Source organism: Haliaeetus albicilla, chromosome 8, assembly GCF_947461875.1.
Source record: "Haliaeetus albicilla chromosome 8, bHalAlb1.1, whole genome shotgun sequence".
Lineage (NCBI taxonomy): Eukaryota > Metazoa > Chordata > Aves > Accipitriformes > Accipitridae > Haliaeetus > Haliaeetus albicilla.
The window spans coordinates 11,705,463-11,727,402 of NC_091490.1; the positions used below are offsets into that span (position 1 = coordinate 11,705,463).

The 21,940-nt window shown below is 62.7% G+C and overlaps 3 protein-coding genes across 6 annotated transcripts; 1 reads left to right on the forward strand and 2 right to left on the reverse strand.

Moving 5' to 3' along the window:
* Positions 1 to 89: 89 nt before the first annotated feature.
* BTBD19 (BTB domain containing 19) lies at positions 90 to 8,092 on the reverse strand. 4 transcript variants are annotated; one of them, XM_069788882.1, is made up of 8 exons: positions 7,809 to 8,083; positions 5,480 to 5,717; positions 5,011 to 5,064; positions 3,419 to 3,478; positions 2,062 to 2,130; positions 1,563 to 1,694; positions 1,209 to 1,334; positions 90 to 1,077 (listed from the first exon to the last, which is right to left on the reverse strand). In XM_069788882.1, exons 1-8 carry the CDS (start codon positions 7,997 to 7,999, stop codon positions 943 to 945), a joined length of 1,005 nt encoding a protein of 334 aa, XP_069644983.1. In that variant the 5' UTR covers positions 8,000 to 8,083; the 3' UTR covers positions 90 to 942. The 4 variants fall into 4 exon arrangements, with proteins under 4 accessions (XP_069644983.1, XP_069644985.1, XP_069644984.1 ...); XM_069788885.1 differs by having other exon boundaries at positions 941 to 1,077; positions 1,209 to 1,375; positions 7,809 to 8,092; XM_069788884.1 differs by lacking the exon at positions 1,209 to 1,334 and having other exon boundaries at positions 7,809 to 8,092.
* A 1,391-nt stretch (positions 8,093 to 9,483) lies between these two features.
* On the forward strand, positions 9,484 to 10,632 carry DYNLT4 (dynein light chain Tctex-type 4). The gene is made up of 2 exons (XM_069788343.1): positions 9,484 to 9,588; positions 9,946 to 10,632. Exon 2 carries the CDS (start codon positions 9,955 to 9,957, stop codon positions 10,630 to 10,632), a length of 678 nt encoding a protein of 225 aa, XP_069644444.1. The 5' UTR covers positions 9,484 to 9,588; positions 9,946 to 9,954.
* Positions 10,633 to 11,482: 850 nt separating this feature from the next.
* On the reverse strand, positions 11,483 to 18,945 carry PLK3 (polo like kinase 3). The gene is made up of 15 exons (XM_069788886.1): positions 18,672 to 18,945; positions 17,756 to 17,863; positions 17,553 to 17,669; positions 16,965 to 17,094; positions 16,802 to 16,889; positions 16,153 to 16,248; positions 15,254 to 15,449; positions 14,780 to 14,906; positions 14,271 to 14,380; positions 14,074 to 14,191; positions 13,886 to 13,969; positions 13,526 to 13,688; positions 13,269 to 13,398; positions 12,913 to 13,023; positions 11,483 to 12,526 (listed from the first exon to the last, which is right to left on the reverse strand). Exons 1-15 carry the CDS (start codon positions 18,828 to 18,830, stop codon positions 12,332 to 12,334), a joined length of 1,932 nt encoding a protein of 643 aa, XP_069644987.1. The 5' UTR covers positions 18,831 to 18,945; the 3' UTR covers positions 11,483 to 12,331.
* Between the last annotated feature and the right edge of the window lie 2,995 nt (positions 18,946 to 21,940).

Here is a 21,940-nt window from a genome sequence, read left to right on the forward strand (position 1 = left end):
GGCGGTAGTGGGGACGGAAGGTTTATTTTTAAAGAGTAAATATATATATATTATATATAAATTACCTGCTGTGTCTGGCCCTTTCTCCTGGGGGGGGCACAGCTCAGGGGGGAGGGTGCTTGAGACAGACCCAGCTGTGTGCGCACACGCAATGGGGTGGGCAATGGGGGGGGGTGCACGCTGTGGAGAGGTGTGTAAGAGTGTGTGTGGTACGGGGGGGGGGGCTGGCAGCCTATTGTCCCCCCCTGGGGCTATCAGGGGCTGGGGGATGCTGGCAGGGCTTGGGGGGGGGGTGTCACTGGCGTTGGTGCAGGGTGCAGAGATGCCGGGCTCTCCCCTCCCACTTGCCCCCCCCTTACCCTCAAGCCCCAGGCTCCCCATCCTGCTCAGCCCCTTCCCCACCGCTGCCATGGCGGGGAGGGGGGGGGGGCGTTGTGCCCCTCCCCAGGCCGGTGCCAGTGCTCGCTGCCCGCTGCAGCACAGCCCCGCTGCCGGGGGAGGGCAGCACGGCCCTGGGGAAGGGCCCCAGCACAGGGCCGGCTTGGGGCGGGGGGGGGGCAGCAGTGGCGCTGGGAAAGGGGCAACTCATCCTGTGTCCCCCATCCCGCAAGGGACCCCTGCAGCCCCGCCACCCCCGGGGTCACTGCCCGGGCTGCGTGCGGCCACCGCAGCGCCTGGATGTCCTCACAGCCACCCCATGGACCAGCTCCGACCCCCCCCCGTAGTCCCTGCACCGTTTCTTGGGGTGACCTGGGCATCCTGCCCTGACCCCGAAGCCGTGGCGTGGGGCAAAGCGTTTGATTGATGCTCTTGGCCACGGCAGCACCTCCGGCAGTGCCCAGCCCCACAGGCTGCCCCACTGCGGAGCATCTGACCAGGGGGCACTGCCGCTGCCCGAGCCCCTGGGTTGAGCTGGGGGGGAGACACCTCGGCTCTTGGCCCCTACTTGGCATGTGGGTCCAGGTGACGGTGGTGGTCGCGGGGCCTCGTGCCACGCCGGGGCCGGCAGAGGCGGGAGGGCACCCCGCTGCCCTTCCTCAGCGCGTGGGACCGCCAGGCTGCCGCGATGCTCTCCGCCTATGGGGTTGGGGAGAGGGATGGGGGCATCAACATGGCCACAGCGTGGTGTGTCCCCCCAAACCCGGCCCTGCAGCATCCTCCAGCCCCAGAGGTCAGCCAGGGCACCCCAAGAAGAGGCAGCAGCTCACCGGGATGAGCAGATCCCGCTGGTTGTGGCTCTCCAGCGTCACCAGCTCGCTGGGTGCCAGCAAGGGCAGGCGCAGCTCCCGCACGGGCAGGGCAGCCACCTCGGGCACCGGGCGCTCCAGGACAGCCTGCCAGCCAGCGAGATATGAAGGATGGGGCTGCTGACGTCCTGGGCACCGGGGGGTGTTTGGAGGGGGGTGAAACAGCCTCTGTGCCCATCACACAGCCCTGGGCTCAGGGACAGGGCGCCTGGGTTCCCTGCCTGGGCTGGTGGGGGTCCAGGCACCCCTGGGTGGTTCTGTCTGGGGCCCAGCCAGGACCACCCCCCCACCCTGTCACCGCTGTGTTGCACTTACCGAGCTGACGTGCGCCCACTCCCGCACAGCCTGCACCAGGTCCAGCTCGTCCACGGCCAGGCGGTCGCTGCGCAGCACCCGTGCCAGCACCACATCAGAGAGCTCGTGGAAGCCCTGTGTCCGCACCACCGCCTGCCAGCACACCGCAGCACCAGGACTCTGGTACCAGGACCCCACACCAGCCCCACCCCACCCCTATGGGCCATCAGACCCATCCTGGCACCATCCCTGCCTGGTACCCCAGCATCCCCCCACCCATACCCCATCAGCTGGCACCCCAGTACCCCCCTGCCAGCCTCTACTTGGCACCCAGCATCTTCTCCCCAAACACCATTTGCTCCCTTTCCTCCCCTGCCCAGCCTCCAGCCACCCCATTCTTAGGGGCCCTGCTCCCCTGCCTCATGCTGTGTCCCCCAGTGTTCCCCATGCCACGTGCCCCCGGTGCTCCCCATGCCCTGGGGTACCCAGTGCCATGCTCCCCCATTGCCCGCAGCCGTACCGCGGTGCAGCCCTCAATGAAGGCCAGGCAGTGCTGCTGGAGATCTGCCTGCCCATAGGTCACCGCAGCCTGTGGGACAACACAGACACCTGCAAAAGGGTCCGTGGCAGGAGGGACCTCCCCTGCCAAAGCCTTACAGGGACATGGGCACTCTCAGGGATCCAGGTGAGGTGAGCATCCCCACGCGTGGGTGCCACGGTGCGGGTATGGTGGGGAAGGGGCACCAAGGTCCCCTTCTTTCCTGGCCTGCCCCACGGCAAAGGGTTTGGTGGCTTTACCACCCACAACGTTCACCCAGCCCCACCGTCAGCAGGAAACACCCAATTTTCCGCTGCTGCTCAGGGGCATCACCCAGCCCTGGGTGGATGAGGGGCCCCGGCATTGCTCTCACAAGGCCACACTACAGGCACATGGGGCCACCCATCCCCAGGTCTCCTTGTGTGGGCACAGGGTCTGCTTAGGGCCCCCCCCACATGTGCCCCATGCGCCCCATGCCCTGATGACAGCCCCATGGCTGCCAACCCCATTGCAGCAGGAATTTAGGGTGGTCTCATCCTCCCTCAACTCTACCCAGCAATGCTCGTCCAAGGGCTCACACTGCCCATCTAGGCACCAGGAGGACACGTCCCTGTCCCCCCGTGGTGGCAGCCCCTGCGTGGGGGTTACTCGGGACCAGCACAGGCAGGGCCAGCGTCCCCTCCCCCTCCGTCACGGCAGGGGACTGGTGTTGACGCAAGCAGGGAGGGAAGGCGAGATGTTTTCTTCAGGTTTGTTTTGTTCTGGGGTTTTGGGGTTTTCTGTTTGTTTCCTCTGGGCCAGTTTTAGCTCTGTTTACGCCACGGTGGTCTGGCACCACGTCTGGCGGGAGCTTCTGTGCTCTGGGGCCAGCATCTCGCCTCGAGAGCATCGCTTCGGCCTGAGATGGAACAAATCCCCCTTCTCTGTGGAGCAGCCTTGGTCCCACCAAGCAGCATGGCAGAGCCATTGGGACACCCCCAAGGCTATTTTTAGGTGTCCCAACCCTCAGCAGGGTTTTTGGGACTGGACTCAAAACCATGAGAGCTCCCAGAAACCCAGTGCCTCCCTGTTTCAGACAGATGATGGCAAGGTCCTGGCACTGGGGAGTTCTGGCCAGCCCTGCTCAGGGCAGCGTGAGGACATTTCCCTGCCAGGCTGTGGTGGCCCTAGGGTCCTTTGCAGCCCTGGTACAATGTGCCCAGGAGTTGGCAGGGCACCTGCTGGGCCACGGGTGGGTAGGAAATCCTGCCCCACTGAGCAGGAGGGTCAGGCCAGCTCCTGCCCCAAAATCGGATGGGTTATTTTTAAGCCTCTGTGACCCCACTGGGGTCAGACTTACCTGCAGGGCCTCGCAGACCTGCTCCACGCTCAGTGTGTCTTTGATGAACTTGACGCAGAGCTGGAAGACAGACAGGGAGAGGATGGGCAGAGGGGGGACTCAGACCTGCCATCCCCTCCTGCAACTCTCAGCATCCCCTGAGCCCCCAGGACATGGGATATGGGACAAGGGACATGGGGTGGAGGCACCTCCAGCCCCCCAGGGTTTCATAAGGCAGTGACGGACTCTCAGCACGGCCTGTGGGCAGCCAGCCCGGGCACTGATTCAGCCAGGGACCGAGCTTGATGTGACCAAACCCCAGCCCCTGGTGGGTCACCTAACCCTGGCCACAGTCATCAGCCATGTTCTGCCATGGGGAACGGCCCTGGTGCCAGCTGCAGTGCACTGGGTGACCCCAGCTTTGCCCAGCCCTGCCTGCCAGCTGGTCTCTGCCTGTGACTGCCCACACGCGGGCGATGCAAGCGGGATGCAGCCAGACGGGTACTTCTACTGGAGAGCAGGACCTCTCTCCTGCCCGTCTCAGCTGCCTCTCACGAAAAGGGGTCAGAACCCCTGGGAAACCCAAGAGGATGTGACATGCAGGGAGGAGCTGTCAGCTGGAGGAGAAGGGCCCTGAGTCATTGGCAGGAGAGACATGAGGTCACCCGGCAGCTGGGGACACCGCCACGGGCTTCCCCAGCTGTCCTTGGTCAGCCCCTTCCCCTCCACCCCTCCTCTACGCCTCTGCCCGCTGCAGGTCATCCTCCCGTGGATGCGTTTGCTGGATGGTGGGGGTGGACTTGTGTGGCTGGGACACTGTGTCACCCTTTTTTGCAACACCTCTTATGTCCCTTCGCTGCCCAGCCAGCTGTTTCACAGCCTCGTGTCACATCTGGGGTTGGGCTAAACTTGTCCCCATGGGGTGATAGGGCAGGTCCCGTCCCACCGCCCCAGCACACAGCAGCCCGCGGTTCCTCAGCTCCTCAGTGAGGTCCTTCCTCAGCGCAGTGGGAAGGGAGGGGAAGTCCGGGCATGAGATGGCAGGTCACGCGATCAGCCTGGCCGTAATTCAGGAATCACTCTGATGACATGGCCCGGCCAGCCGCCCCCCCCAACACCAGGCTGCTCCAGCTCCCTGTCCCCTCCTTGTCTGGCTCCTACCCCTCCTTTTTGGTGCCTTCCCAAGACCTTCCTGCCTGAAGCAGCACCCCCTTGGCAGCACCTTGGCTGGGGTGCTGAGCGCTCCCCAGGACTGGGGCTTTCCCTACGGCATCATCCTGCCAGATGACCAGAGAGCACCCGTGGGCAACGGCATAGGGGCTTTCCTGCTGCCCTTTGCCATGTGGGAGACGTGAGGCCCCATGCTCTTCCCTGGGATTCCCCAGCCCCTGCGCGGCTCCCAGCTGGTGCTGCACCCCCTCAAGGGGGATCCCACCAGAGATACCCTCTGGGATCAAGAAGCAGGGGCTGAGCCTGCATTGGACCTGAGTGATGCACCACGGTGCCATCCTCAGAGCCACCTCCAGCCACCAGCCACACAGGGACCATCTTGGGGTGCTCCTCAGCACAGGGGCACTTGGGGACCACCACCCCCAGTCTAAGCAGGGCCGTACCTTGCACAGGTCCTGCAGGCCATACTCCACCGATGAGGTCAGCACCTCCAGCGCCTGCAGGCAAGACAGCCCTTGTGAGCATCGACAGGCAGGGCCACAGATGGGCATGGCAGCCCAGGGGCCAAGGGCGTGTATGCTCCTGCCTCCGTGGGAGCTCCCAGGTAGGGCATGAGGGGGGAAGGGGCTGCCACATGGGGACACATGAAGGTGTCCTGCTGTAATGTCCCCATTCCCAGCATCCAAGGTCTGCACAGCCAGCTGGGGCAGACACGTGTGGAACAGGGTGCTCTGGACACTGTGCTGGGCTGAGACCCCACACACTCATTGCACTGTTAGCCAGCCAGAAAGCATCATGCAGAGCATCCCCTCCACCTTCGGCACCCCAGGAGCTGCAGAGCACCCCCTAACTCTCCATCCCCCCCTTGTCCCTCCCATGCCCATGGTCCCTGCCAGCCCCAGCCCCACTTACAATGTGGCTGTTGAGGGTGACACTGTTGGTGTAGAGGAACTCGATGACGGCCAGGAAGACCTCGGGCTGCACATTGCCCAGGATGAAGGGGCCCTGGGGTGGGATGCTGCTAGGAGAGTCCTCGCTGCCTGCTGGCCCCTGGCCAAGCATCCCCTGGAAAGCCTGGCAGCGGCACGCCAGAACGCAGCGGTGCGCAAACACCTTCTGCTGCTCCTGGCCCACCACGAATGTCACGTCGCTGTGGGAGAGAGAAGACAGTGAGGGAGGGGGTGCCTGGAAAGCCAGGGCACGGGATGCCCTGGAGCTGGGACAGGGCACACAGGCAGGCACCAGCTGGGTACCCATCCCAGCCGGGCAGTGCCTTTTAGTTTTAACCCAGGGGCTTTTCCCAGCAGAGGCATGGAGGAGTCTTTGCTGATGGCTCCTTGCGGCTATATGAATGCTGCAGGCGGGGTGAGTAAGACGGGTCCTCTGGAAAGCACAGCCAGCTATGGTGCTGGTACAGATAGCCCTGGGTGCTGGCACAGAGCAGAGCAGAGAAAGGCCAGGGACAGCTGGAGAAAGTGGCTTTCTCTTTTGGCACAGCAGAGCTGGAGAAAGCACGGCTGCCACCAGGCTCAGCCTCCTTGACTCACGGGAACTGACTCATGGGCTCAGGGATGCGAAGCCTCCAGCATTGCTGCCAGCAGGGCTAGCACTGGCCCTCCTCAGGCCTCTGGGACAGGGCAGCCTGTGGTGCACACTGGGGCATGGGGTCCATCCCGCTGCCCTGGTCCCCCACAGCCCCCCAGCATGGTTCCCCAGCCCCGTGGCCCCAGGAAAGGGAGGCAAGATCGGGGGAAAAGGAGTGGGCAAAGGGCAAGGAGTCTCCAGCCTGTGTGCACCACGCAGCCATGGCCCATCCATCCCCTCATCCCCTCCTCCTCTCTTCCTCCATTCCAGCAGGGCAAAGAGCACCCAAACTCTAGCTGCCATGAGGCTGTGCACAAACCCATGGCCTGACCCTCATGGTGTCCCACAGGGAGATGGATGTACCCACCAGAGGGAAGGACACCTGGGTCATCCCACATGTATATCAGGATACACATGGCTGGGGCTTGCTGGGTCGTGTGAGCTGAGCCTGACAGGTCTTCCATGACTGCTACTGTAAGGGGGCCGAAATAAACCGTTCCATAGCTATGGTCCACAGGCCAAGTGGGGGAAGCAGGGTGAAGGCTGTGGGATGCAGGCTGTCGTTATGGGGTGTAAGGTCTGGGAAGCAGGATACAGGATGCAGGCTGCAAGATGCAGGATAAAGGTTGAAGGATGCAAGATGCAGAATGAAGGCTGCAGGGTGCAGGCTGCGGGATGCAGGCTGCAGGAGGAAGGATGTGGGATGAAGGACGCGGGACGAAGGTTGATGGATGCAGAGTGCAGATTTCAGGTTGCAGATTGAAGGCTGCAGGATGCGGGATGAAGGGTGTGGGATGCAAGATGAGAGCAGCAGGATATGGGCTGGGGATGACCAGGTGCTGGCAGCCACTTCCCCACTGCCTGGCACTGTGGCTGGGGAGTTTTCACTGGGATTTCTCTTCTGGGTGGCCAAAATTTCATCAGGGACAGGGATTTCCTCAGATAGCACTGGCTTTTGTGCCAGGCCTCAGCATGAAGCAGGCAAAGAGGACCACACAGCGAGACCGCTACCAGGCAGGCTGTGCCATGTCGTGTAGGTGGGGGGCAGCCGAAGCAGCGGCTCTCCATCTCCACTCCCTGCTCTGCAAGGAGATGGTAGGGATGCCAGGCGCTGTGACGGGGGCTGGCTGGGCTGCCGCTTGCCCTCTGGGGTGCAGGGAGGTTGGAGATGTCGAAGAAAAGCACCGGTGAAGCCGAGCATGGGTGGCTGCCCCTGGGGAGCACGGCAGCTGCAGTACCCCCACTCCTGGCAAGGGCGGGAGCCCCAGCACGGGATTTAGCCTGGGACGCTGCCTTGTCCTGCTGGCACCATGCCCAGGGACAGAGGGGGTCTGGGCGCACCCAGGGACCTTCCCTCCTCCAGAGAGGGGGTGGCTGTCCCGGCGGGGATGCAGCCGAGCAGCCATGCGGATGGCGGGGCGGGGGGGGGGGGGAGGGGCAGTGCTGCAAAAGCACCGCGGGGTGCCCCAGGGTGTCCACAAGCCATGCCTGCCCCGCCAGCTGCCCTGGGCTCCCCACATCGCCCAGGGGCCCCAAACCACCCTCCCCCCCCCCCCCCCCAGCAGGGCTCAGGCTGACGGGAAAGCAGCACGGAGCAGGCGCCGGGGGCTTCGGCATGGTTGGGGGGGGGGGGGTTGGCGGCCCCTCGGCCCCTCACCTGAACTGGGGGTTGTTGACCAGGGTGCGGAGGGCGGCGGTGAAGGCGGCCGCTTCGCCCTGCAGCCGCGCCGAGCAGGGTCCGGCCATGGGCTGCCTTGGGGAGGGCGGCGGAGGAAGGCGGCGCAGGCGGGAGGCAGGCCGGCCGGCCTGGGGAGGCCGCAGGGAGGAGGCCGCTGCGCCGTACGGCATGGCGCATTGCTAGGGAAACCTGGCAGGCAGCACCGGGACCAGGCCGCCCGGCTGTCAGGGAGGCAGCGGGAGGGAGAAAGGGGGGGGCGGCGAAGCCCACCCTTGCTGCCGAGGCGGCTCTGGCTGGGCGTTTGCCAGATGGGATCGGAACGGGGAAGCAGGCCTGCATCTCGGTCTGAGTGGCGTATCGCTGCCGTGGCTCGCAGCATGGCCCCGGCACCACCGGCACGGGGCTTGCCCCCCAGCCGGTTGCTTTGCTGCGGAGGAGCCTGTGGATGGGGCAGTTGGGGGTGAAGGGAGGCAGGCGGCTGGGATTTTTGGAAAAGGCAACACATGCACAGGTTAAACAAGCAAAGATCACCCCCACCTCCGCATGCACAGCCCCCACGGAAAGCCGCTGGGCATGGCTGGGTCCCCAGCACTGGCAGTGGAGCAAACTCGAGCCCAGTGGGGAGATCTGCCTCCTGAAACGGCAAAAGCCTTCTCTCCTGCCGATGCTCCAGGCCAAAGCCCTGCAGCTCTCGTGTCTGCTTAGGACACAAGCGATCACAGGCAAGAAAAAGCATAACCAGCCTTGCCCAAGCCCAAACCAAGTGCTGTGCCAGGGGATGCCCCATCCCTTTTTTTCACAAGCCTGGCTGACTCTGAGCAGCCCACAGACAGCGACGCAGGGAGGATGCCCACGGAGGATGCCCACAGAGGGACCCACTTCGCTTGCCAGTGGCAGTAGGAGGGAAAGGGAGGAGCAGGACCTGCAGCCGATGGCAGCACCCTGAGGGAGCGGGGTCCAGCTGCCAGCGCGCTTGGCAGCACTAGTCAGCGGCAGGCTATAAATACCTTTGACGGGAGATAGAAACACAAAAGCCGTCTCCACTTTCCTCAAATAGCTCAGCAGCTGGACTAGACAAAGGCACATTGACGGGGCAGCCGTGGCGTACCAGCTGGGCTGGGCTCCGCCATCGGAGAGAAACCCCGCTTGGGGTCAGGAGCCCCCAGCAAACCTGCCCTTGGGCCAGGGCATTGCGGCAGCAGGGTCCCCAGCACGTGGCAGGGCTGTGTTCAGTGGGTGCCCACCTGTCAACGCTCTCCCTTGGTGCAGGGGGGATAAGTACCTGAAGGATGCAAACCTATGGGTAAAATCAAGCTGTTGGAGGTCCCAGGTCTGGTGCAGCCTATGGTTGGGGTGCAAAGCGGTGATCACAGCGTCTGTTCTCCACCCCCCTGCTCTTCCTTTCAACACCAGCAAGCATTTTTCAGGGCTAGCAGGGAGCAGCTGAGGTTGGAGGACACATGCTCTGAGCGACCATGTCCCTGTGCTGGCACAGCTGGAAATGCAGACAGGGCAGGAGTGGAAGGGGACAGGGATGTCCAGGGACCAGGAAACAAGGAGTTACAGGAGCCATGCCGCAGAGCAGCCCTGGAGAGCTACAGTGTCACGTAGCAACACTTCATGCTTCAGGAACACAACAGGTTTAGCCCTGCTCACTGTGACTTGTGGGACCAAGGTTGGTTCTGGCTAGCTGGGAACACAACATCAGCTGGAGACAAGTCCCCTGGGTTTACCCCAGCAGGGCAGGAGTGAGGCTGGGGTAAGTGTGGGACCAGATGCAGGCAGGAGGGCTGGGGAGGCTGGAGGGGAAGGAGCCGCTCACCCATAGCAGGGGGAAAGGCTGGAGAGGGGAGAGCAGGGGGTTGGATGGACCATGTGTGGCTGAGCTGGAACAGCCCCAACTGGCCAAGGCTGCTGGGGATGGAGGTGCTGGAGAAGGGAAGGCAGCTGCTGCAGTCCCCCCAGCCCTTCTGCATCCAGCCCCACAGAGACCCGCATGCCAGGAGGCATGGGATTTGCAGGGGACAGGGAGAAGCAAAGCAGAGAGGCAGTGTGATAGAGAGACTGGGGGACAAGCCACCTCCCCCTGACATTCAAAGCCACATCTCCTTTCCAGGCCACCCATATGGCTGAGCAGCTGTCCCCAGAGATGGCCCTGCCAGCCCAGGTGACAGCTGCAGACAACACTGAAGCCCCTCTGCTCCGGGCCACCCGCCGTGGCTCCCAGCCCCCAGCCCCAGCCCGGAGCACCGAGGAGGGCAAACCACCACCCCTGCTCTCCCGCCGCAGCTCCATCCTCAGCACCCTCCCGGCACCCCTGGCCAGCCGCCGCAGCTCGCTCGGGGCAGCCCCAGGGGGCAGGCGCCCCTCCATCGGCCCCTGGATGCTCCACAGCCGCGTGAGCTTCTCCGGGCTCCCCCTTTTCCAGCCCATCCTCAAGACCCGCCTCGAAAACACTTACAGGATGGGGCCAGACGAAGGCTGCAAGTTCAACGCGGGGCGGGTGCAGTGGGTGCTGGAGGGGGCCCTGGCCAGTGCCCTGGGGACCATGGTTTACAGCCCCCAGGGCAGCGCCCTGCTAGCCCAGAGCCTGGCTGAGCTGCTGCAGAACCAGGTGAAGGAAGTAGTGCCACCCCGCTACAAGCTGGTCTGCCATGTGCTGCTGGGTCAGCAGGGCCAGCAGAGCCTGCTGGTGGCCAGCCGGGCACTGTGGGACCCTGAGAGTGACAGCTTTGCCTCTGCCAACTTCTCCAATGCCTCCCTCTTTGCTGTGGTCACAGTGCATGGGGTCTACTTTGAGTAACACCTGCCTCTCCCTCCACCCAGCCTTGTAGAGCTACAGGGGGAAAACAGCTGAAATAAAGAGGCTTGCTCTAGCTGTGGCTCATACCTGGAGTCTTTAGCCATGGTACACACACAGAGCAAGGCATGGACACACCTCAGTGCCCTGATGCTTGCTACAGCCCCCAGCCTGGGCTCACACCCATGCTGTAGCTTCCAGTACCACAATCTGCAAGCAGAGCCAAGCTGCAGCAAATGCAAGCCAAAAGGCTGCATTACCCTGGAGCAGGCAGCTGCCCAAGGCCATGCTACAGGGAGCAGCTCAGCCTACTTCCCACAGCACAAGCTGCTCACAGGCAGATTGATTACACCAGCACTGGGGAAGGAGGTGACAGATCACCTTCAAAGCAAGCTCATGGAGCAGATTAAAGTCCCTCCTCTTTCCTGGCTTCATCCCCAGCTCCTATCCCATCACACCAGGTGTCATAGTGCAAGGACCCAGGCACCCCATCCACCCCCTGGGCCACAGCCCCTGCCTTCTCCAGCTCAGCAGAAGCATGAGAGCAACTGGGTTTGGTCTAAATGCAGAGACACTTGGGAATGAGAGTTTGGCAGCAGCAAGGAAAAGCTGAAGCAGCCCCAGGGCTCCACAGGCATCAGCAAGAGCTAACTCTGCCCCTACTGCTAGCCCCAGGAAGGGCAGTAGAGGTACCACATGGGCTCCTCACCTCCATCCTGCCTTCCTGACCCTGTCCCCCAGCAACAGCCAGTGTCAAGAGGGATCTTGCCTGGCAGGCAGAAGCAGCCCTGGAGCAAGGATGATGGGGAAGCTGAAATCCTTTTGTGACCCCAGCTCCAAGCAAGGCAGACCGTTTGCCCTTATACAAATAAATTTTATTTTGAGGTGAGTCAGGGACAGGGGAGCTGCACATGGACAGACCAACAGGAAAATAAATAATTCCATATAAATAAGATACATAAATAGTCCCACACAGCAGACTGCCTTGAAACAAGAAACCTCCCTGGGTCCCAGTGAGACAAGGGCTTCCTCAGGCAAGCCCTCAGATCCCTCCCCCCCCTTATCAAACCTCAACTTGTACCAGACAATTCACAATTTGGGAGCATACAGGGCCCAGCTGGGCCCAGCACAGCCCCCTCCTTAGTGTAGCAGTTGCGGAGTGGCATACACCAGCCCACACAGCCCCTGGCAGGGCAGGCAGTGCCCTTCACCCCTGTCCACTCCTGGGAAGGAGTTTTTCCTACCCACAGCAGCCAAGCCTTGAGGTCAAGGCTATGCCAGTCCTCTCCAGGCTATAGAGAGGGTCTGTGCAGCTGGTGCATCACCTTGGGCAAGACAGCCCAAGCACCCACTGCAAGCAGCTGCCAGCCAGGGCAGGCTGAAGCACCAGGCTACAAACGAGGCACAGCCAGCCCCAAACCTGGCTGCAGGGCACTCACCCATCACCTCCCTGTGCCACCCCAGTCCACTCCACCAAGACCAGGAGCTGTCAGTGGGAAGACAGTGATTGCCCAGAGCCAGGGAGCAGCAAGGATGTCCAGACCTGCTGCTGTAACCACATCCACATGTCAGTCCAGAGTCCAGCTGAGCACTGGGATACAGGGTGCCCAGGTGGGCAGCCAGCACCACAACATACCTCCCATCCTGTGGGAGGGCAGGGGGAGACCTCTACATCCAGAGAAGGTCTCCCCAAGGTCCCATGCTAGGCCTCAGCCCGTTCTTGGAGGAGCTTGAGGATGTATCTGAGGCGGCGGTGGAGCTCAGGAGAGCAGCCCAGCTCCTGGATGCTGCACAGCTTGTAGGTGTAGGAGTTGCGTTCCCGGTTGATGTAGGTGACAAGGCAGGAATGGTCAGGCTTGCTAATGATGACCTTGGTGTGGTCATTGTAGAAGTTCACCTAGGAGACAGGTTGGGCTTGGTTTAACTCACGCTTCCCGCGGCATGTCGGGAGCCAGGATGGAGCCACGCTTCCTGCCTCAACCCGTTCCTCCTCCCTGACCTGCCCAGGAGCATCCCTGCTCCACGCCCCATGGCAGGAACGCACCAGCCCCAGCACCAGGGCAGACAGGAGCGGCCGACTGAAGTGTCATGTCCCCCATGAGCTGGACAAGCTGCACCAGCAGCTCTGGGCACTAGAGCAGCATCCTGCACCCACAGCTGTTTTTCACAGCTGAACCTTGCATTTGGGCTGTGGCAGACGATATCTGACACAGGCCAGGAGTCCCCCCCCACTGGCCTCCTCCTCACAGGGGTCTGGGCATCTCCACTGTGCCCCACACGTACCTGGAGGGTGCCACTGCTGAAGAGCATGAGCAAGGCTTGGTCTGTCTTCACCCACTGCAGGAGGAGCAGAGCCGGCTGCCCGAGGTCATCTGTGCTGGGCAAGTCACCTCCCTTGGAGAGAAGGGTCTGCATAAGCCACTGGTCCCATACATGGGAGCACTGCCACCAGCATACACACAGCCAAACCTGGACACACCCCCAGGGGGGTCCCCACTCCGAGGACACGGCTCTCTGGGTGTCCACCTGACCACAGCCTGTGAGCTGGGAGTCCCACAGGCCCAAGCAGTGTGGTCAAGCCATGACCCAACATTCAACCCACCCATGATCCCAACCCACCCCAGGGCCCCAGCACCCACCTTCATGAGATGCTGCTCCATGTAGGATGCAAAGTAGCGCAAGACACTCATCTGTCCCTGCAGCTGCTCGGGGATGGCGGCCACAGAGAAGACAAGGTGTTTGCTGTTGGTCGGGTTGTAATGCACAGTCCTGGGAGGGAGCAGAGCATGAGCTTTGGGGCCACCCAACACCAAACTCACCCCTAGCACAGCCTCCTTTTGCCCCTTCCCACCCGAGGGGCTTCCCCAAGGACACCAGCCCCTTCCCCACCGCTTACCTGTGGTTGGGGGAAAGAGTCATGTGCGTGCCGTTGTTGAAGAGGACCCCAATGCTGCGGTTGGAGAGCTGGTAGCCAAAGCCATACTTGTTGGAGTAATCCACCCACTTGCTCACCCAGACAAAGTGCTCGTGGCGGGCCAGGGAAGCTGGGTTTTTCTCCGCTGGTGGAGAGGAGAGGGGGTGAGCAGAGCAGACAGTCAGCCCCTGCCCACCTCACCTCCCCGGGGAGGGGAGCGGACTCCCCACAGCAGGCTCTGGGCAGCATTTAAGGTACACCAAATAGCAGCCATGCCTTCATCCCATGGGGAAGGGGATGCACAGCACCCTGTCCCATCCCAGAGCAGTCCAACTGGTTTACCTAGGGGCATGGAGGAGAGGCAGGTCCGCAGGAGCTGGACAGCCGATTCGATGATGGCAGAGGCGGTGATGCAGTCTTCAAAGGCTGCAGAGAGAAGATGACAGGCTGAGTCAGCCGGCCCCACTATCAGCCAGGGCAGGATGGGAAGCTCGGGGCAGGCTGGGGTGGCCTGGGCAGGTATTGCTCACCCTCACAGCTGCTGGCCATCGTCCCCCGGATGGAGGGGGACACAGACTTGTGAGATGTCTCCTCCACCACTGTCTCCACGGGGCTGGAGCTGGCGCTGCGGCATGATACAGGGGTGGCCTGCAGAGATACCTGGCTTTATCACCTTCCTGCCTGCTCCCCTAAGGAGGGGTGCACACAGGCTCAGGGACATTCTCACCTCATTCCCTTCCACGGTTTTATAGCTCATCTGCCGGCAGATAGAGGTCTTCATCAGCCCAGTGACCAGCTTGGAGATGTCATCCTTGTCCTCCAAAGAGCCCTTCTTGGCTGAGGAGAAAGCAAGCGATGAGCACGCTGCTGAGCGCAGGGGGGTGGGGACATCTGGGCCACCTCTCCCAGAAGCTCAGCTCTCCCTCATCTGCTCCCATGCCCACAGTGGTGAGGATGGTGTCAAGCAGCTGCCTCCTGCTTTCACTTCCCAGTTCTCATGCAACACAGGGCTTCCAGGAGGAACTGCCCCCATGGGTTGCAGCACAGCATCCGCTCTCCAGGCGCACACCCATGCCAGGCCACCAGCAGCCAGAAGGGCAGGGGCACACCCAGCTTGTGCTGGCCCTGGGCAGGGGGTCCACAAAGACCCATCAGGACATCTCTCCAGGAGATAGGACCCACTTCTCCTTGGAAGAAGGGTCACCCAGAGGCTCCTGGGCAAGTACATGGACTCACCCTTGGGTTTCTTCTTCCCAAAGAGTGTCTTGGTGACTTTAGCAAACAGACTCTTTGCTGGGTTGGGGGGACTCAGCTCTGGAGCCATCACACAGCTGCTGGGAGGGAGCTTCTCAGGCGTGTAGCCCTGCAGAGAGGTCAAGGCAGAGGTTTGGTTTCCACAGCCCACGAGCTCCAGGCAGAGCAGCTGCCTCGGGCTGACCGCAGTCCCTCACAGCCCTCCTGACAGCCAGCTTGCATTTCCATCAAGCTTTGGCCCCACGACTGGAATTAATATGGGCAATTGTCCATGTTATAGGGACAGGGCAGCAAGAGCACACCGGATCCCTCAGTTCCTCTGGCTGGCATTTGGGCAGGACAGCGGCTGCTTGCTTTGAAGGACGGAGACTTGGGCTCCAAGGACCACATCCTGCACACCCCCAAAAGCCTCATCCCACCCAGAGAAAGGTCAACACCAGACTCCCACCCACTCACCTTGAAGAACTCATGATCCAAGATCTCCTCGAGGGTGAGGCGGTCCTGGGGGTTGCGTCTGAGGATGCCAGCGATGAGGTGCTTGGCAGGCAGGGAGAGGAAGGCAGGGAGGGTGTACTCCACCTGCTTGATACACCTGTAGGTCTCCTTGAGGTCAGAGGTCTCAAAGGGAGGGTTCCCACACAGCAGGGTGTACCTGGGAGGGGACACACGTGCCACCGTCACATCCCTGCCAGGCTTGTGACTCAGCAGCACTTAAAGCAAGGAAGTTGTTGGCATTTGGCCGGCCACACCTGGCCGGGAGCACCACTTCCAGCCCGGGCAGCCGCGCTCACATCCGGCCACGCTTCCTCCTAGAAACTGTTTAGAGCAACAGCAGAGGAGCCCTGGGGAAGGGGAGAGAGCTGCCAGGCGAAGGCCACCCTCTGCCACCGCCGCTCTCACCCCTGCACGGCCACCAGGGCGGAAAATGGGACAGGAAGCTTGCGGGCAGCGGCCGGGCAAGGGGCTGGATGCACCGAAGCAGCACAGCGATCGCTCCCCCAACAGAGCGGCAGCAACCGCCAGCCACTGAGATTTTCCGTTGTTTATCAGGTTTGCGAGGTGGTCGAGCCTGCTTTGAACCGGAGCTGAGCGTGGCACGAGAGCGCCTGCCCTTCGCAGCTCCCGCAGCCCTCGGGAGCAGCGTCCCGGGTTGGCGGGCAGCACCCACTCCAAAGCGGGGCTGGGCAGGATCCAGCCGCTCGTTCCCTTCCCTCTGCTTTTTGGCATGCGCTGCAAAGCCACGAGGCAAAGCGCAAGAGGACTTCCTCATCGGGGCTGCTCCACAGCCCGGCTCTCCCCCAGCCCACGCAGGCAGGGCTGCCTGGACCCCTCCCCACCCAGCAGCACAGACTTACATGACACAGCCCAGAGACCACACGTCCGACTCTGGCCCATGGCCCTGCCTCAGCAGCACTTCTGGGGCCAGGTAGTTGGGGGTCCCACATATTGTCCTGTGGGGCAGAGCGCCAGGTCAGCGCATGCTCTGTATTCCCTCACAGACAACCTCCCCCCGCTCCGAGCCCTGGGATTTAGATTGCAGCCTGTCCTCCTCCCCCCTCCATTTTGCTCTTTGTGGCCCAAAGCCCCCCTCCATCTGCAAGGAGCCCCACACAGACTCCCCCCCTCTCCAGCTCCTGGGGGTCAGTAGCAGCTGCTCCTGGGGAGCCATTGGGAAGAGCTTGTCCTAGAGCTGGGGAGGAACAGAGCCTTTGTGTCCCAGCCCGTGCAGCCGGCAGGGCAGCCGGGCAGGCACAATAGCAATAGTCAGCACATTGTTCTCCCCCACGGCTGCGAGCTCACTCCTGAAGGAGCCACAAAGCCCCCAGCCCCCTCGCCTTGCCTGCAGCTGGGGCAGGAATCCCTCCCCCACCCCAGGAAGGGGCCCTAAGGCTTGCCCTCACCAGGCCAAGAGGGACCACTCACCCCTCCACCCTCCCGGGAAGCTGCAGGAGGAAGAAGAGTGAAACCTCAGAGGGCCCTGGACTAGGGAAACCTCAAACTCACTTTTTCTTCTGGTCAGAGGTATCCTGGCAAGCAGCTAGCCCAAAGTCCCCCACTTTCAGCTCCATGTTTTCATTGATGAAGAAGTTGCCTGCAAGTCAAGGGAGATGTGTCACCACAAGTCCCTCTGGGGCAGCTCGTTCCCTGCCTCGACCACAGCACTCACCAAGCTTGAGGTCTCTGTGCAGGATGCCCTTGAGGTGAAGGTATTTCAAGCCTGAGATGATCTGTTTGAGGTAATAGCGCACTTCGGGCTCCAGCAGAGTATGGCGGGCCTTCCAGATATGGGCCAGGGACTGCAGAGGGAGAAAAGGAAGCTTAGTGATGGCAGGCAGGGAGAACAGGCAGTCCTGCTGACTAGGCATGGGGCAGGCAGGGTCAAAGCCAGTTCTTCCAGAAGCTGCACATCCACAAATAATCCTCCTTCCACAGCCATGACCTCAGCAGACTCCTCACACAAGGCTGGAGGTTGCTCAGCACAACCAGGGCAACCACTGGATTTATGGTGGCCTCACCAGGAGCTAAAGATGCCAACAAGAGCAGGCAGCCCGAGTAGGACAGGCAGCCAGCGCTGTCCCCAGCGCCATGCGAAACCGCACAGCTTGTGACTGACCTCAGAGGGTGTGACAGGGCAGGCAGCAAGGCAGCCCAGGAGAAGGAGCATGCTAACAAAGCACCTCAGATAAGACCTGCTCCAGTCAGCCACGGCTCTGTTTAGGAGATCCTTTGGCAGGGAGGCCACACCAGCGCTCACCTTCCTACTGCAGTGTTCCAGGAAGATGTAGATGCTCTCTGTGTCCTCGAAGTAGTGGGAGAACTTGACGATGTGCTTGTGGTGCAAGTCCCGGTGCAGCTCGATCTCGTTGGTGATCTGAAAGGGAGCAGCGGTCCTGGGTGAGCACAGGACCCCTGCTGCACCCTGCCAGCCCAGCGCCCCACCAGCCCCACAGCACCCACCTTCTCCCGCTGGTGGGGTTTAGCCACCCGACTGTGAGGAATGACCTTCACGGCATAGGTTTTGTTGCTGGAGAGGTCCGTCATTTCATAACATCGTGCAAACCCACCCTGCAAGGGAAGAGGTGGTTACAGATGGGTGAGAGACAGCTCTTCGCCCCTGCCTACAGCCTCCTCCTCCTCCTCCTCCATTCCCTTGCAGCGCAGCCCGGCGAGCGTCACACGCTCCCTCCTGCTGCGTCGCCCACTAAGATCTGAACTGCGATGCTCTCGACCAGGGATTTTCTTCACCCAGTTCCTGTAAAACCTCCAGGGTGTTTTTCCTCCCCTCTTGGCCAGACTCCGCATCTTTCCACATGACAGATCAACCTGGAAAGTCCTGCGCCGGGCAGGGAGCCCGGGGACCGAAGGCCACCGAAAGGCCGCCCCACGGAGACAGGTTTTTCCTGCCATGATGTCAGCCTCCAATCTGCACACTCAGCCGCCGAGCCCGCTCGGGCCAGGCTGGGAACCGGCACCCGCCTCCCACACACGCCGCTGGCAGCGGGAGGAAAAGTTGCGTGTGGCGGAGCGGCGCGGGCCGGCACCCCTGGGAACCGGGGCACCCGCCGGCCCACGCACGCCCCGCGGGGCGCCCCGAAACCGATGCGTCTCCGATAGCCGGCAAGGCATGCAGCCAGCCCGGGTGATTCACAGCTTCCAGCGCTGTTGCGGACCCGCCGGGAGAGGCGGGGAGGGCGGAGGCGGCGTGCGGCGGCCGAGGGGCCGCATCCAGCCCCGGAGCCACGCCGGGGAGGCGGAGGGGGTGCGGAGGGGGGGTGTCGGGCAGCCCCCCACCCCTCCCAGCCCCGCTCAATCTGGCACGCCGCGACCGGTGCCCCCCCCGCGGCGGCTCCCCCTCCCCCCAATTCCCCGGTACCTTTCCCAGCAGGCGGCCCTTGCAGTAGGAGCGACCGGAGACCGGGTCGGTGATGATGCGGGTGGTCTCGGCCGCGCGGGGCGGGGGCGCGGGCGCCGGGGCGGGCTGTGCGGGGAGGCAGGCGGCGGGGAAGGGAGGGAAGAGGCCGGCGGGCTCCATGGCGGGCGCGGGAGGAGAAGGAGGAGGGAGGAGGAGGCGGCGGCTCCGCGGGGCTGATCCGCCGCCACCGCCGGGCCCCGCGCACGTGGCCCCGCCGCCGCACGCTACCGCTGCCGCCCCGGGAATCCCGCCGGCTTTATCAATAGGCGCGCTGACGTCATCCCCGTAGCCCCGCCCCCCAGGGCAGCCCCACCTCCCAGGGCGGCCCCGCCCTGCCCTTAAAGCGACCGCCGCACGGGGATAGGCGGGGGAGAGGGGGCGGGCGTGGGAAGGGGCGGGCGTGGGAAGGGGCGGTGGGGTCTTACGCGCCGCCGGCAGCCCTTTGCCTGCCGTGACCCGGGAGGGGAGCCCAGCCACGGCCCTGCTGCCTCCACCGCACAGGCCCCCCCCATACGCACACAGCACCCTCCCCTAGACACAGTGACGCCCACAGACGGGGATCCCCCTGGACACAGGGATCCCCCATAGACACGCAGAGACCCCTCCTCAGCTGCCTCCCCTCTCTCCCGGGACATGCAGAGCCCCTCCCCACACACATTCCTAAATACACACACCCACTCACATGACACCTCCCCTCACAGAGGTGACCAGCTTGTGTCACACGACCTTCCCCGGGGACTGGGGACCCCCCACCCACACCTCACGGAAAGGCTGTGACCAGGGTGGGATTTCAAAGCCCAAGTGTTTGCTGTGTGCCCTGCCCCCCCCCATGCCAAACCTGGATGCAGACAGACACCCCCCTGGAGCCCCTCACTCTGTACCAGGGGCTGGGGAGGGGGGTCACAGCCCACCCCAGGCGGGGTGCTGGGGACGTAGGGGACAGTGGAAGATGCAGGTGAGCTCCATGGCCGGACTGTCCCCTGGGTAGGTGTCCCTTGGCCACGCTTTGCCCCAGCTCCATCCCAGCCCTGTGCCCCAGTGACCCTCAAACAGCCCCCAAAGGTCAGTCCCCTGCGGCTGCCCACAGTGGCCAGTCCAGGACTGGGGACCCGCAGGACTGTCCCACTGAGGACCTCCATCCTTGCCACTCGGCACCTGGGCAGCCCGTTCTGGGCTTCCTGGGGGCTCTGGTGGTGCAGGGTGGGCCTGGCTGTGCTGGCCGGGGTGTGCGGTGGTGTCCGGGCAGTGTGCCATAGCGGTGCTGCTCTCTAATGGCCATGAGGAGGACATGTCTCTGGGTCACCCGAAACAGGTCACACGGGGCATCTCTCTCTCCCCACGGGCGTAGGATCCGGCAGAAGTGGCTGCAAACCCACAGCCCCCATGAGCCTGGAGCAGCAGCATTGCAAAAGCCCCTCGAAAGCAGATCCTGCTGCCCTTCCCCTGCTCCATACTTGCACACAGCGTAACTGTGTGTACATCCCTCGCTCTGTGCCTCAGTTTCCCCACTCTGCACTCCACCTCTGCTTCCCTGGGAGAGCTCAGAGCTCTGGTCACAGATGATGGATTTGCTCCTGAATATGCTGAAGTTTTTGCATGAGTACTCCCAGCCAAACAGCCCTGTGCTTCACAGCACAGCCCCTGTGGGGGGAATTAACCCCCTTTTTTTTGCTGCAGGAAAGCTGAGCACAAAAAAAAAAAAGCTGAGCTGCAGGGAGAGAGGAAACGAGCCGGATCCGTTGACTTTTTTCTCAGGTTTCCAGCTTTTGCAGAGGAAATACGTGCAAACCCACCACCCAGCAGCAAACACGCTGCAGGAGCAGGCAGGGAGGCTGCTGCCTCTTGGGGGAACGCTGCCTGTTTCCACCAGGGCCCCAGGGGCTCCCCGGGGCACGGGTGGCGTCATGGGGCAGCACTGGTTTTCCGACAGAGGCCCCAGCTTGGGGCTGTGGGGAGCTCCCAGGGCAGAGCTGAGTCAGCGTCTGGAGTCAGCGTGTAGGTGGAGGCACCCAGGGGTGTGGGGAGGCCCTGGGGCACCTGCCTGGGGGTGGTGGGATGACCTGCGTGGGGCTTGCCCCGGGGTCCCCCGCAGAGGCACAGCGGGGACCAACCAGGGCTGAGAGCTGCCGGCTCGACTCCTGCTCCCCGCTGGCTCCAGGCGAGTCCTTGGGCTGGGTTCGGGGGCATGGATGGACCCCACAGCCCATGTCCCACCAAGGCTGAGGAACCTCCTCTCCGAGAGGGATGGAGCCTGGGAGCAGCCCCCCTTCCACCTGCAGCTGGGGTCTGTGGTGATGCAGAGCATCGCAGCTGGGGTTTTTCCCATCACCGAGCTGGGGCAGTGGGAGGAAGCGTGGTTTAACATCAACAACCTGCCCAGCCTGGGGAAGGGGAGGCTCTGGCATGAGCTCCTGTCTGCCTGCAGCTATTTAGATGGAGTTACAGTAAAAGGGAGCCAGACTCTTTGGGGAGGCGTACAGCGAAACCAGGGCAGGCACCCGATGCCAGTTGCATCAAGGGAAATTCCATCTAGATACTGGGAAACATTTTTTCCCCTGTGAGCATGGTAAAATATTACAGGAGCCCAGAGAGGCTGCAGGATCTCTGTCCTCCACGATACTCACACCTGACCTGGTGCCCCCCAAGGTCTCCCCACCCTCACAGTACTCAGTGATGCTCAGCTGCATCAGGAGCAGTGAAGCTGAACCCAGTTGCCAGCTTGCCTCTGTGGTGGGGCTGCCTTCTACGGGGCAGCTGCACGGCGTTGCTGTGTGCTCTGCACACAGCGACTGGGCAGCAAAAGCAATGCCAGCCAAGCACCTGCATCTCCAACAGTCTGGGGTGCAGGTGAGCTCCCCACGACTGAGGTGACAGCCCTGATCCCCTCGGGAGCGGGGTTTCCCCTCCCTCGGCACTCTCACCTGGTAAGCTCCTGCAAAGCACGGGGCTGCAGCCACCAAGGAGGAGGAGGAGGAGGAGGAGGAGGAGGGAGAGGGTGGCTGGTCCCTTGGGTGAGCCGGGGAAGGAAGCACCAGCGCCAGCACCAGTACCAGCACCGGTACCAGCACCAGCAGGGACCAACCCACCCCAGGAGCTGGCTGGGGATGTGCAGAAGGGAAGGTGCAAATCTGGGTGAAACTGCCTGGAGAGAGAGATAAAAGCACCTGGATCCTTCTGGATTAAGGACATACTTGGATCTGGGGTGGTATGTAAAATGCTGGTGCTGGAAG